The sequence below is a fragment of the Volvox carteri genome (assembly GCF_000143455.1).
Source record: "Volvox carteri f. nagariensis unplaced genomic scaffold VOLCAscaffold_58, whole genome shotgun sequence".
Lineage (NCBI taxonomy): Eukaryota > Viridiplantae > Chlorophyta > Chlorophyceae > Chlamydomonadales > Volvocaceae > Volvox > Volvox carteri.
Genome location: NW_003307601.1, coordinates 372581 through 385537, shown reverse-complemented (window position 1 = coordinate 385537; position 12957 = coordinate 372581). Strand labels below are relative to the sequence as shown.

Here is a 12957-nt window from a genome sequence, read left to right as displayed (position 1 = left end):
AGAGATGCAGGGTGCTGATGGTCCCACTGACGTCGTCCTGCTGATGCCTGCCGGCCCTGTCGTTCCGCTTTTGGACTGCTCTGATGAAGGCATTGGAAGGATTGAAGCGTGGCGAAACAACTGCTTCTGCCGCGGACATGCACCCAGTGGAGACGTACTTCTCCGCCACCTCGCGAAGCTGGTCAGCGAGGAGCACTCAGCCGGCGGAGACGGGCATCGGCGCGGGGACGGCTGGCATGGCGGCAGTTAAGCTGGAAGAAGAGGAGGACTACTGTGTTATTGTGGAGTAGTCATATAGCGGTGTGTATGTTTGGTAGCTGTGTTGAGACATTAGCCCCTTTGTGTTTTTAGAAACTGAGCCGCGACCGAGGGTGTTGACCGGCGAGCCGTTATCCCCGTTGTTGTTTGTTTTATCAACGTGTGTTTTGCTTTGCTTTTTTGTGGCGATGGCAAACTTTACTGGCATTGCAGCGCGCGACGCGTGGTTTTCGCGATGCAAGCAGATGGCTCGGGTCCAGGACAAACTCCATGGCTTTGTTTATTTCCGCTTATAGCTATGTTTTATGTATTCCTATAAATCTACTTCTGGGCCTGATGCTGTGTCCCAGGACGGTTGCGCTTTCATGGCACCGGCAACTGCGGTGGCGCCTTGCAAGTTCAGTTCAGTTATCTTGAATATAACAAATAAAACATCACAGTACTAGAGAAGCAGTATCTTTGAGGAAGTACATGAAAGCGGTACCAACTAACTCCAGGGTGGGGCTGACTTCGAGTCAGGGCCCCCAGGACTGCGTGCATGAACGCCCATTAGCCTCTGAGCCGTACAACGTCGAAGTGTTCGTGACAAAAAGGGCAAAACGCTCACACAGGTGGTGCCTCGTCCAGATTTTGCAACAGGCGCAGTATGCAACAGTGCAGCTTTCGCATTAGGCCATATGCCATAAGGGGCTGACGTCGCCCACCCTTGGCTCTTGGGGACATGCACCTTTGATACGAACTTGACTGCCTCTCGTTCAATGTTCGCACGCGTTACCATTGGGATGTAGGTAAACCGTCCTGCATTCGACGCCTGGCGCGGTAAGAAGTGTGTAGATTGGGATGCGCTATTACGGACGCATAGACAAGTATGGTTGTCCCATTTCGCGAAGGCTGAGGAATGAAGCTAAGCTAGTCGGCAGCGTCTGCATGGCCACGGCTGCTTGAGCCTTTGGGCATAGTCACAGCTCTGACCTCCGTGCCGTACTCGTTTGCAATGCGACCTATATCTTCTTCGAGGAATATGGCTACCTGCACAAGGCATTTACACGCAAGTAAAGTCGAGAAATGCACACGGTCGGGTAGCATGGCCAGGCTGACAAATACGGAAGATTGTATGTGAAGGACTGCTTTTCTCGTTCATCTTTGTGCACCCCGTATGGCGGTTGGCCTCGCCAGTCGCCAGAACCTCCAGTACCTGCTCAGGACTGGTCAGGATATCCTTACGCAGATCACACGCGTAAGGACCCGTCTCCTTGGCTTCCGCGGCAGGCAGCTTCGCGTTCTCTGGAGCCTTTCGTCATTTACGTCCTCGTAACATCTGCATCGTAAAGTAGTGCATCCTAGGGTTTGTAATGCACTAGGGTCGCCGTTTTGTGTCTTGCAGAAACGGAGGATAAGTTGCACCGTCAAGCATGTCCCTCAAGAAACGAAGGACTGCCTTTTCACCTTCACGTGTCTTGAACGTGGATTCTAGCAATACGAGGTGTTGACAGGGCGAAAGAGTGGTCCAACACTCTTTCGCCCTGTCAACACCCTTATTGCTAGAATCCAGCTGGACGATGCTATTTCCGTCTATCCTCCAAGAAAAGAATCCATGTTCCTCCTCCATGTTCCTGCTTGTTTAGCGGCCGAACGTCCATGCAAAGAAGAAATGCTGGAGCCTACAGGCAGCGTGCCTTCAGGCTTAGGTTGATCATTCATTTATTGCTCGGTTGGCTGTGACGCCACCGGTGGCTGGGATTTATGAAGGATCATGGAAAAGGTTTACGGTTTACATTCTGCCCAACACTGCCTTTCAGATATCTGTTCCTCATGATCGATTGCCTATACATCTATTGCCACCTAGGAGATGTCAGGAGTTCAGGCTGTCCGTACTTTGAAATACATCGGCAGATTGGAACCTTTCATCCCAGCCCCAACGTTAATGTTATTTGGATTGCCCTCTACACATTATGATATACTTGTAATTCTCTGAAGCACGTTGTCCAGGATCCCCTGTGTTTCCTATGGTTTTGTAGTCATCCTTCAGATTGTTGCCTGCAATTATGCAAACAGTCAAGCTTAGCACGTCGAAGTTGTCTGTGCGTCAACTTCATGGGTGGCGCTGCAAGGGCTTCCATATCCCATCCAAACGTGGAAGTCGCGCAGCTGCGTTGCCTAGTCTTCCCGAGCTGCCTGAGGTGAGATCGCAATTCCAGAGCCTACATGCAGTCTTATGAATGCCGAACCCAACTGACGACCCATCCGACCCACTAAACGCGTCGCGAGCTGTAGCACGACATTCCTAACATAAAGTTCTCTATGGCCACAGATAGTGGGCCATCCTGGTCTTGCAACAGGCGCGCTATGCAATAGTGCGGTTTTCACGCTGGGCTACACGGTGCTCCGCAAAGGATTAACGCCGTTGGGTGTGGCGCACGCTTGGTTTTTGGGAACAAGCGTCTTCTCTGCATTTGGACTTGGTGGCTACTTGCTCGTGTGCTTATACTTCATCTTTGGTACGCTGGTGAGCTGCCTCGCGGGAGGATTACAGATTTGGGCTCCTGTATGGGCGTCCTTGGCTCTGTTAGTCCCTAGCTGTGAGCACCAATTCCTTGCGTGATGCTGTGGTGTGTTTTCAAGAGTCTCGATTGATTTTTTAGTGTGGTCGATTTCCGTGGCTTTCAGGTCACCAAGATTAAATTGGAGCAGAAGCAGAAGGAGGGCATTGCAGAGGCGCGATCCGGCCAGCGCGGACCAGTAAGGTGTTTCCGCTTCACGCAGAGCGAGCCCGGGAAGAAACATAAGGGCCGCACGCTTAGCTGCGGCTGTTGGGCCTATGGCTATGGCTATAGGGACAATCTAACCAATTTCTAGTTGTTTGCGACACGGTACCGTTCTTCATTCGTGGCGTGTGCCCACCTATCAGCCCCCTTGTGTGCAGAGAGTCCTTATCCCTTGCCAACGCTCAAACCTGCTTAATTTTTTAATTTTTCCTTGGTGCAGAGCAGTGTATGGGGCTCAGGTATTGCTGGAGTCGCATGTGCATTGCTGGCTCTCCTCACAGGGGACTACGACGTCTGGCAGGTGAGCTGTAGTTGGTGCGTCACCGAAAGGAACAGTCTGACTGGGAGAGTAAAGAGTATTAGAGGTCCAAGGCAGATTCCTGGGTTTTATAATTTCCGTTGCAGCAAGTCCGGGGACGTATTATTTTACTCGTCCGACGCAGTGCTGATGGCTTTCGTCCCACATTGTCCAACAATGCGCGCACGGCACGATTCCTTTCCCCGCAGATAGGCTTCGTTGCAAGCTTCTGCAGCAAGCTCTCAGATACAGTATCCAGTGAAATAGGCAAAGCGTATGGTCAGACAACTTACCTTATCACCAGCTTCCAGCTGGTACCTCGTGGCACCGAGGGTGCCGTCAGCCTGGAGGGGACACTTGCAGGCGTACTCGCGGCAGTGCTGTTTGCAGCCACGGCACTGATCGCAGGGCAGGTGGGTAACTCTTACATACAGCTCCCGTACACCTCTGAAACTCCTAGGGAAGTCATAGGCCTGGTTTCAATCCATTCGTGCTTCACGGTTTTCGGTTCCTTTGTTTAAAACAGCGAAGTGCTCAGCAAACGCTTTGTGGCGGGTTGCTCAAGCATGGCGATGCAGTTGCCCAGCTATGCTTTATGCGTATGGTCTGCTGGGATCTATTATCGTGCTTTCCATATTTTGCATATGTGCCGTGTGGTGTTGAGCAGGTGCCTGACATCGCCTCGGCGGGGGTTGTGGCGGCCGCAGCCACAGTTGCCAACCTGGCGGAGAGCTACCTGGGTGCATCTGTTCAGGGCAGGATCTCATGGCTAAACAATGACATAGTGAACATGCTACAGATCACCCTGGCTGCCGCGATTGCCATAGTCATGCGCCTTACTCTCCTGCAGGTTGCTTGAGAAGGGCATAGGGGAACGGTATCCTGCCGGGGCCTTCCATGCGCCCGGAACGGACGAATGAACCAGCTTTAGATGTTTCAGTTTTTCTCAAATTATTGTTGGGATGAGCGTATCCAACCGCAGGACATTTGCGAGTGTCCTGCAATGCTTTGTCCAGGATGGTTATGAAATGCATACATTTACGAGTTATCCAGGCACCCGGTGGATTTGCATTGACCATGCCAGAGCGTGTGGAACGGCCCCTTCTTTGGGCATATTAGCAGGACTTCCATTTAATTGATTTATCGATCTTAAATATGGCTCAATGGTATAGCATGCACGTTCTTCGGTTTGTACAGCTATTTCAGGGGCGCATATCCAGGCCTCTGGGGAGATACAGCTACTACTCCGTGTGCCTGCTGTTGTGACCAATTCCCAACATTGGGGAGGATTCTAATCCTTTCTGCTGCAAAGCACACTCAGATGTAAAACTGGAGGCTTGGATCGGCAATATCTGCTGCATCCAAGTAAAATACAACGTGCCTAAACAAGCAGAACATGTTTTGCTGTATATCAAGATAATCCTCAAGAGTTACACGATGTACGACTGGTCATAATACACTCGGACTGCAATGATGCCGGTCAGCTATACGCCGCCAAGCCCTCTCAACAGGACTTCACGCCGCCTAGAATCGCCTACAATCCAAGCCATCCCGCTCATGGTGCTGCTACTGGGGAAACTTCGTCAGGGGACACTCACGGTCGAACACCGCATGATGCCTAACGGAGCACTCGAGCAGCAATCGCAAAACGAAGAAACAAAAACATCCACAACGCACTCGAGTCTCCGACTTCAACGAGAACAGGTTTGGGCAGGAAGGAATCGTGTAGACCCCTAGCAGCCGAAGCCGGCTGCCCTACGGAACACGAGTCTGTATTTGGGCGGAATGCAAAGGCCTGTGGTCCAGTAACACGTCACCATGCCGTACAACGCCGCTGTTCCGGACGGCCACCCACCTCTGGGTTGCTCCTTGCGATAACACCAACATTCAGTAACCGTCCCCCCAGAAAAAAGCCAGCGTGTCAGCCCGCCAAGTGCATTGGAGCTGCATACTTAAGCCCCTACAACTCACTGCGACAATGCTGATTCCCACCTGCACGCGGCTCGTGTCCAAACTCCCTACCCAGCACGTGAAGCATGCACGCCGCAGCGCCGTGTGCAGCTGCGGGCTCAAGCAGGACCACCGCTGCAAAATTACTTCGGTAACTGCAACCTGCGCACCCCTGGCAGCGAAGCATGCATCCCGCTTGACATGATGCGAACAGGCAAAGATACACGAGGAGTGCAAGCATTTACAACCATCTCATCCCAGTCACGGTGAGCTGTAGTCGGCATGCTTAATGAGCCTCCAATCAACTTGTGGCTGTCTCTTCAGGAGGAACATCCTCAACCCAGGACGCCTCCACCACCTCCCGTACTCGACGGTTGTACTCGCGCCTGCACAACGATGCAATGCAAAAGTGGCTTGGACATGGGGACGCAAGATTGATGCACGAGTGAATCCCTGATCCCCGACACCGCAATGTAATGCATCTACGGGCGGAAAAAGACGGAGTCGTTGGCCAAGCACTATTGGCCATTCATCTGCCGCCGGGATCCAGCACATCACCAATTTACACCAAGCAAGCAAAGAGGGCATCTGCGCATGTCCATATTGTTCCTTAAATCCATGTTAATCTTTAATGATAGGCCCGTGCACAGCGGCGCACCTGTTTTCGTTGTACAGACGCGCCGCCTCTCCGTTCGCAGGCGAATTGGGGTTGGGGTCGGACAGAAGGCTCTGCACACCGGTGACGGGTATGTCAGTTGCAATTGGGTTATGCACCCTCACCATGACCCCGACCCATGCGACGGAGCCCCCTGACCTGGATAGATGTCAAGATAGCAGCCACATCGTAAATTGGACTCCATTGGTTCTGGAGGATGTCCAGGCAAATGCTCCCATCCGCATAAACGTTCGGATGGAATAGTTTGGACTTGAACTTTACGGTGGGTGCCTTGTTTGGGTATTCCTCCGAAAACTCCATCGTCAATTTGAACGTGCCTAAAAGGTGAGAAGGGTCGTCATGGTGACCGCGGGCACTGACCCTCCCTTTCACTTCTAGGCCCAACGCTCACCACCGTCCCATGGCGTATCCTCAGGACCAAAGATTACGCAGTTCCAGAGCATTATATTGTCCGGATTAGGGCTCCCATTCACGCCTTGAGGAGGATCCGAGCTCAACCGGCGGAAGTCCCTCATTAAGCGTTTTCGAGCAGGTGTGCTCATGATTGCTGAGCGGCTGGTTAGCAGCTAATCGCTTCAGAACCTGTACTGTGTGCTGCCGCTTTCTGCGGCCACGAACTGCCTCGTCACAAGCAATTTGCACTGCAGGTGTCTCCTACAAAGATGGAACTAATTTATAATGGATAGGCCGGGGCTGGCCTGTCAGGAGGACGGCCAACCCCGTAATCGTCAAACTCCGTAAATTTGGAGCACCGGTGAATTAAATTCCTATATCAGAACCAACGTGAACTGTACACTCCTTGCAAACTTCAGCTCAGAGTATAGCATGAAAGGCAGAGGCGCTTGGTTTGTTGGCACTGGCAGTACATGAAATCGTACCGTACGAGCAAAGGAGTCACAGCGACTGAGAGGGACAACGAGTGCGCTACAACGAGCGACATGGGGCTTACCACCAACCCTTCTCATAATGTCCGGCCCCTTCTAACATCCACATTCTTTCGACCCCGTCTTCTGAGTGCAGCTGGAGGTTGCTGGACAGTGCCGGGCCTTCGGCTGAGACCCCGCCTCTATGCCGAAACCCATGAACAATCATCAACCATCACAACAACGCCATATTGCATCACATCTGCCACCATCATCCGCCACCTGCAACCCTTGAGCCGATTTCGTGGACCGTACAAGAGCTGGCCCGTGCAGGACACACAATACAGCACCTGCCCCAGAGTGTGTGTCCTGCACCGGGGGGATGCAGCTTCAGTTTAGTGTAACCCTCTAGCCGAAGAGATTGACTCGGGATGAGTTTCGGGAGTTTGGGTTGCCTTCCCCACGTTTCAGGAAGCTTTTAGGTCCCATTTCCTACGTGCATAGATAGACCCGGCCACAAGGAGACCTGCTGTCATCCCATTCTGCTCATTCATCATCCCCATTGTGAATTCAATGCTAATGGCTTGTCATGGCATGGCTCTGTCGGATTACGTTAACTGCACTTGTGACAAGTTCACATCTTCATCGCTGCTTTGGCCATTAGGCACTGCGTCATGTAAGCACAACCTCCACTAAAATGTGCCCACTGGCAAGGAAAGGCTTGGCCATTCCCATGCTGCCATTGACTATCCGGCATAACTCTAGCAAGGGTGAGATGACATACCTAAATACCTGCTGGCAAGCCCTCCGCCCAACCCAATTGGTTCAATAATATCGTCATGTTTTATCAAGCCGAATATGACTTACACAGGATGGATACTTGGTCAACAGCAAAGAATTATGGCCGTCTCTGAGCTCTGCACACAACTCAACTCAACATGCTAAGCTTTGAATAAAAGCAATAATATGAAGTTATCAAAAATGAAACATTCGGGCGTTTGCACGAGCACCATTACCTGTGCTGCGCTTTTTGTAGGCGTTATGCCGTACGAGATAAATATAGAGCTCTGCCTTAACCCGGAAGAGTATTGCAATTTCATACATTCGACACCATGGCCCTCAAGAGTGCGACCTGCATTCAGCGTGCTGCTGCAGCCCGCAGCGAGGCTTTCTTGGCCGCGCTGCCGGCTGCGCGGGTCGGCACCAGCCCTGTCGCGTCGATGCGCGTGATGCTGCCGTCCTCTTCTGTGCAGTCATCCAGTCTCTTTAGGACGACAATCCAGAAGGCAGCTGTTGGTCGCGCGCTCAGCGTCAAGGTCTCTGCCGTTAACGGCTCGGGCCTTAAGGTCGACCTGCGTGGTAAGCACTGAGCGTTACTTCCCCAGACCTCACCAACCGAACATGCTGAAGCAATTGAGCTGGTTTGTAGGCAAGAAGGCGTTCATTGCGGGCGTTGCAGACGACCAGGTGCGTTTTTGCTTGCACAAAGCCAATGGATTGGCGAATAAAAACTGTAATGGGCCCACCAACTTTCATCGCTTTTTTACTGTTACATTTTATAAATACAGGGTTTCGGATGGGCTATTGCGAAGGCTCTGGCGGAGGCCGGCGCGGAGATCTCCCTGGGCGTTTGGGTGAGCGCTCATGTGTCAGGGTAAATAGGCGTCGTTGCTCTTTTGTCGAGGTTGAAGTGGTGGACGGCATGGACGGAAGTACGTTTGGGTGCTGCGTTTTGGCGGGGTCGCTGATACGGCGAACACTGCCATCCCATGCGCGTCCCCCCGCGGCATGTTGCGGAGACAACGACCGCAACCCCCGGTCGTTACTCAATGCGCACATTTCCCAGGGCATTCTCTGTACCTGCCACGGCTATGCTCACCTGGAGTTTAGACTCCCGCAGTGTCACTGTCCGACGGTGAACCCCCTTAACAGATCAGCCACTGTGTCTGCAACAAACGCAGCCAGTATCAAGGAGGATGCATTAACTTCAGCTTAATAGCCTCTGGGTTGTTCTGGCGACCCACAGGCTTGTTCCTAGGTCGGATTCCTAGGTCCAGAGATTTTTTGTGGGGTGACCTCCCGTTGCAATGATGACGTCGTGTTCGGGTTTCGGACAGTTTGAGAGTCGGCCGGATGTACGATAGCATATAATGCTCACTTGGGTCAGCTCCCTGCCTCCCAGCTTCCTGTGCTGTCAATGCGAGCAAACCTGGGACCGCGACGTCATTTGGCCTTTCCGTACCCCATTAAACGCACTCGCCAGCAGCTGCTCCCTCCCCCACATGTTCTTGTGAGTTTTGCGCATGATTTCCCCCCATCGACCCATGTATGAGTCGCTCCACGCGTGCACTGCCCGTCCATGCCCCGTTGTAATGGCTGCTCCTGCTGCCATATGGGCCCTTTCCCTCACCGCGCGCGCGTCCCCTTTCAGTACACGGCGTTGTTTTAGGGCGGTGTTTTATTCAATACTTGGGCGCCCGTCTGCTTTCTTTCTACACCAGGTTCCCGCGCTCAACATCTTCAAGACCAGCTTGGAGAAGGGCAAGTTTGATGCGAGCCGCAAGCTCTCGGACGGCTCCCTGATGACCTTCAGCCACATCTACCCCATGGATGCCGTCTTCGATACCATGGCGGATGTCCCTGAGGAGGTACGGCAGTGGTAACGGCGGTGCGGTGGGTGGATTCAACGGTGATGGCCCTGGGGCGTTTGGGCCTGAGCAGCGCAGCATGTACCGGGGCGTTGTAATATGTATGGAGAGTGTCTCCCGGAGGTTTCAAACCACTTTTTTGTGACAGCTTACAGGGAGCCGTTACTTGCAGCTCCGACTTTGGGGAGCACTTACCTTTTCGGTTCAGGGAACAACACTGTTGTGACGATATATGTGTGTCAAGTGGATCATGATGACTACTTTTCCCGTGAGCCCATGGTCAAGACAGCAGCTGTGCCAGTGGCAGCCCAGCGAATCAAAGCGAATCCTAATTCTCCGTCGTCGCTACATGTCCATGAGCAGTGCTGCGCCCCGGCCCTCCATCCCGTCCTGCCATGCGATCGACTGTGCCAGGTTGCTACAAACAAGCGTTACGCAGGCAACAAGAACTGGACGGTGTCGGAGGTGGCGGAAAGCGTTAAGCAGGACTCTGGCAAGATCGACATCGTGGTGCGACATCCGGGCTGGGAACTTGTTTTGCGGCTGATTGAGATTTGCCACCTGCTGCGACACGGCGGGAGCAGCGTATTGTATGGGAGGCCAGGATCACGGGAACTCCATGGCCTTGATATCGGGAGCGTATAGAACCGAAGGCGGGTTTAGTAGGGGCCCATGGGACACTGTACGCAATGTCTTTTACGGCATCAGACGTAAGGAAGCCTTCCTGGTGCATGCTAGGGGTCGTTGTTGGGATATGTTATATGAGAATACGAGGTATGTTGAAGGTTGTCATGGGTTTGTGGCTTATGCGCGGGCACCGTTCTGGCTTGTATATCGAATGACGTCCTCCTTTCCATCCCGCGTCCCTGTCAAACTCCCTTTCCCAAACTTCCCCCTAAACTTCCCCCCACCTTAAAATAATAAGGTGCACTCGCTGGCTAACGGACCCGAAGTGGTGAAGCCGCTGCTGGAGACCTCCCGCAAGGTTAGTGCGAGTGCGGATGGGAATGTGCTAGTGGACACCAAAAGAGCCTCACTGCCTTGAGAGCCTTGGCGTACTCTTACCTTTTCCCTTACGTTCGCATGAGGTCCTCGGTTGCGTTGCGTAAGAGACCCAACACACATCCGCATCCCCGCACGTGAAGGCTCGTGCATACGTGTTTTACTTCCTCCTGCAGGGCTACCTAGCGGCTCTGTCGGCCTCGTCGTATTCGCTGATCTCCATGGTTCAGCGGTTCGGACCGATTATGAAGGAGGGTGGTGCGGTCATCTCCCTCACCTACAACGCCTCCAACAGAATCATCCCGGGTTACGGCGGTGGCATGTCGTCTGCCAAGGCGGTGAGCTTGGCCGTAAATTGCTAAACCTAAACTACAGAGACTGCTTAATGCGTGTGTAAAACGTCGCACGGATATTCCGGGAGCTGCTATGTGATTATGTGTGTCTATCCGACTACGGTCTGTGCGTCAGACCTGCCACACGCAGAGAGCGGGTCGTGTCTCGGCGATTCTGCCTGTGGTGGCAAGGGACAGCTGGATCGGAGGCGGTCTTTGGTCCATCCCTTGCCCGAGGGCATATGAGACTGCATGTAATCCCTTTCCAATTGAGTCCTAAAAGTTAATCTCCAATTCCCTCGCGCCAGGCGCTCGAGTCTGACACCCGTGTGCTGGCGTACGAGGCCGGCCGTAAGTTCAAGGTTCGTGTCAACACCATCTCTGCCGGGCCGCTGGGCTCGCGTGCTGCCCGCGCCATTGGCTTCATCGACGACATGATCCGGTACGACATTTTTTTACATTCGTGACTGTCGTGCGACGTTGCTTGGCAAATGGGCAAATCGAACTGTTTGAGATTGTCGATGACGCATGTGACAGTGTGTGGTATGGCTTGGCGAGGGCGAAATGGTACTCCTCGTGCGATTTGTATGTGAGAATCATACACGTGTAAAGTCATCACGCACATGCTCAAGTAAGGGTCCGGGGTGTGTTGACGCCGCCAGCTTACCCAGTCCACTGGAAGTGCCACAGCCCTTCAGGTGAATTCCCGGGTCTCATTCGCTGTCATTTGTAGGTATTCGTACGAGAACTCGCCAATCCAGAAGGAGCTTGCCGCCATTGAGGTTGGCAACGTGGCCGCCTTCCTGGTGTCTCCGCTGTCCTCCGCCGTTACGGGCCATGTCATGTTCGTGGATAACGGCTTGAACGTCATGGGCATCGCGACTGACTCCAAGACCCTGGACCGCCCCGAGTAGGCGAATCCACATGGTGAACCTGACCGAACGGCAGCTAAGGGGATGGGACGAGTGGACGACGGATAGACGGCGATGAGAGAATGGGTGACTAGGAGAGTGGCGAAGCCGGTGAGCACTGCTTCAGCTGTTTAGTCTGTGGATGCGTCGGGCGAGTTGAGATCGTCAGGTCTGGTTTTCGGAATCGGTAGAACGGAAATCCAACACGTATATAATAAAGGAGGCCTCGGAAACATTGAAGGTGGGTGTAGGTCGGGCGGAGCAGGTCGGAGTTTGGAGGAACCAGGCGGTCATGACAGTTTTGTATTTGGCTGAGAAGCTGCAGTCATGGCTGAGGCGGAGGCAGATGGCTGTGCGGTCCTACTGCGGGGTGGGGTGAAATGTTGCGGAACGGCTTGGCTGCCCGGGCCCGGTGATTGAGATTGGGGTTACGGGTGTGGCGCATCATCCTGTATGTGTACTTATGTGTGGCTGTCGCTGTTTTGCCGCAAATAAGCACCTCCCTCACACGGATGTGACGTTATGACCCACACCTCCCTCGGTAGCGAATCCGTAAAGCACGTCGGTGGTTTGGGCGCATGTTCCGTGTCCCACACAACACGTCACACCGCCCTGGGCTATCAGGAGTGGCGAAACATCTCTGGATGTGCGACCCAAGACCGTAACAATGTTGCACCTCAGGTTCTACTGTTTTTTTGACAATTGACTATACTGAATGCAGTTCGGACTTGATCGGCAGTCTATGACGCTACTGTAAGATACAAGCATTCGTTGAATCCGGTCATAACTCTGATCGAACTAAGAAAAATCGGAATGTGGTGGATTATAAAATAATTAGGCTTTTTGCACCTGTGTGGCAACAACTGTGTGACGACAGATGTAGCAGCTTAGTAGATTGCACGATGACGTTTTACACTATAGCCCAAGCAACGGCCACAGAAGGCACGAGTGAACCAACCACGCGGCGAGCTAGTCTGCATGTCCTCCTGCCGCCTACGTGGACCGTGGTGGTGGTGCAGATCACAGCAGCAGGACCGATACACTGCTGCCGCTGTTGCTGGCATAAGGCCGAATGAGCTGCTCAGCAAGGCTTTATGGGGGCATGATGCACCCAGCAAAGACCTCACAGCTGTTTTTTTTGAACGGTGGGAGCTCCGTCGCGCTCAGCGCCAGTTAGCTTCTAGCCAGGATGGCCACACGACAGTCCCGCAGCAATCAATCCCACCAGCACTTGCCGTGTGGCTATCCTGGCTA

The 12957-nt window shown here is 53.2% G+C and overlaps 3 protein-coding genes across 3 annotated transcripts; 2 read left to right on the top strand and 1 right to left on the bottom strand.

Moving 5' to 3' along the window:
* Window positions 1–2303: 2303 nt before the first annotated feature.
* Window positions 2304–4180, top strand: VOLCADRAFT_97151 (uncharacterized protein; the record flags this gene model as incomplete). Its single annotated transcript, XM_002956178.1, has 6 exons — window positions 2304–2438; window positions 2570–2764; window positions 2926–2997; window positions 3244–3324; window positions 3531–3734; window positions 3989–4180. 6 exons carry the CDS (start codon window positions 2304–2306, stop codon window positions 4178–4180), a joined length of 879 nt encoding a protein of 292 aa, XP_002956224.1.
* A 1319-nt stretch (window positions 4181–5499) lies between these two features.
* Window positions 5500–6755, bottom strand: VOLCADRAFT_83518 (uncharacterized protein). Its single transcript, XM_002956125.1, has 4 exons — window positions 6339–6755; window positions 6086–6264; window positions 5930–6000; window positions 5500–5657 (listed from the first exon to the last, which is right to left on the bottom strand). The coding sequence occupies exons 1-4, from the start codon at window positions 6487–6489 to the stop codon at window positions 5573–5575; spliced, it is 486 nt and encodes a 161-aa protein (XP_002956171.1). The 5' UTR covers window positions 6490–6755; the 3' UTR covers window positions 5500–5572.
* A 1157-nt stretch (window positions 6756–7912) lies between these two features.
* On the top strand, window positions 7913–12479 carry VOLCADRAFT_83516 (uncharacterized protein). The gene is made up of 9 exons (XM_002956177.1): window positions 7913–8169; window positions 8240–8277; window positions 8379–8444; window positions 9312–9458; window positions 9873–9968; window positions 10384–10443; window positions 10637–10798; window positions 11101–11234; window positions 11526–12479. Exons 1-9 carry the CDS (start codon window positions 7923–7925, stop codon window positions 11704–11706), a joined length of 1131 nt encoding a protein of 376 aa, XP_002956223.1. The 5' UTR covers window positions 7913–7922; the 3' UTR covers window positions 11707–12479.
* The last annotated feature ends 478 nt before the right edge of the window (window positions 12480–12957 follow it).

Coding starts and splice junctions, on each gene's coding strand:
- VOLCADRAFT_83518 (XM_002956125.1), bottom strand. CDS start 6,489: ATGAGCACACCTGCTCGAAAACGCTTAATGAGGGACTTCCGCCGGTTG. Junction 6,265..6,338: donor GGATACGCCATGGGACGGTG/GTGAGCGTTGGG, acceptor CTCACCTTTTAG/GCACGTTCAAATTGACGATG. Junction 6,001..6,085: donor CTATCTTGACATCTATCCAG/GTCAGGGGGCTC, acceptor ACCGGTGTGCAG/AGCCTTCTGTCCGACCCCAA.
- VOLCADRAFT_83516 (XM_002956177.1), top strand. CDS start 7,923: ATGGCCCTCAAGAGTGCGACCTGCATTCAGCGTGCTGCTGCAGCCCGC. Junction 8,445..9,311: donor AGATCTCCCTGGGCGTTTGG/GTGAGCGCTCAT, acceptor TTTCTACACCAG/GTTCCCGCGCTCAACATCTT. Junction 11,235..11,525: donor TTCATCGACGACATGATCCG/GTACGACATTTT, acceptor TGTCATTTGTAG/GTATTCGTACGAGAACTCGC.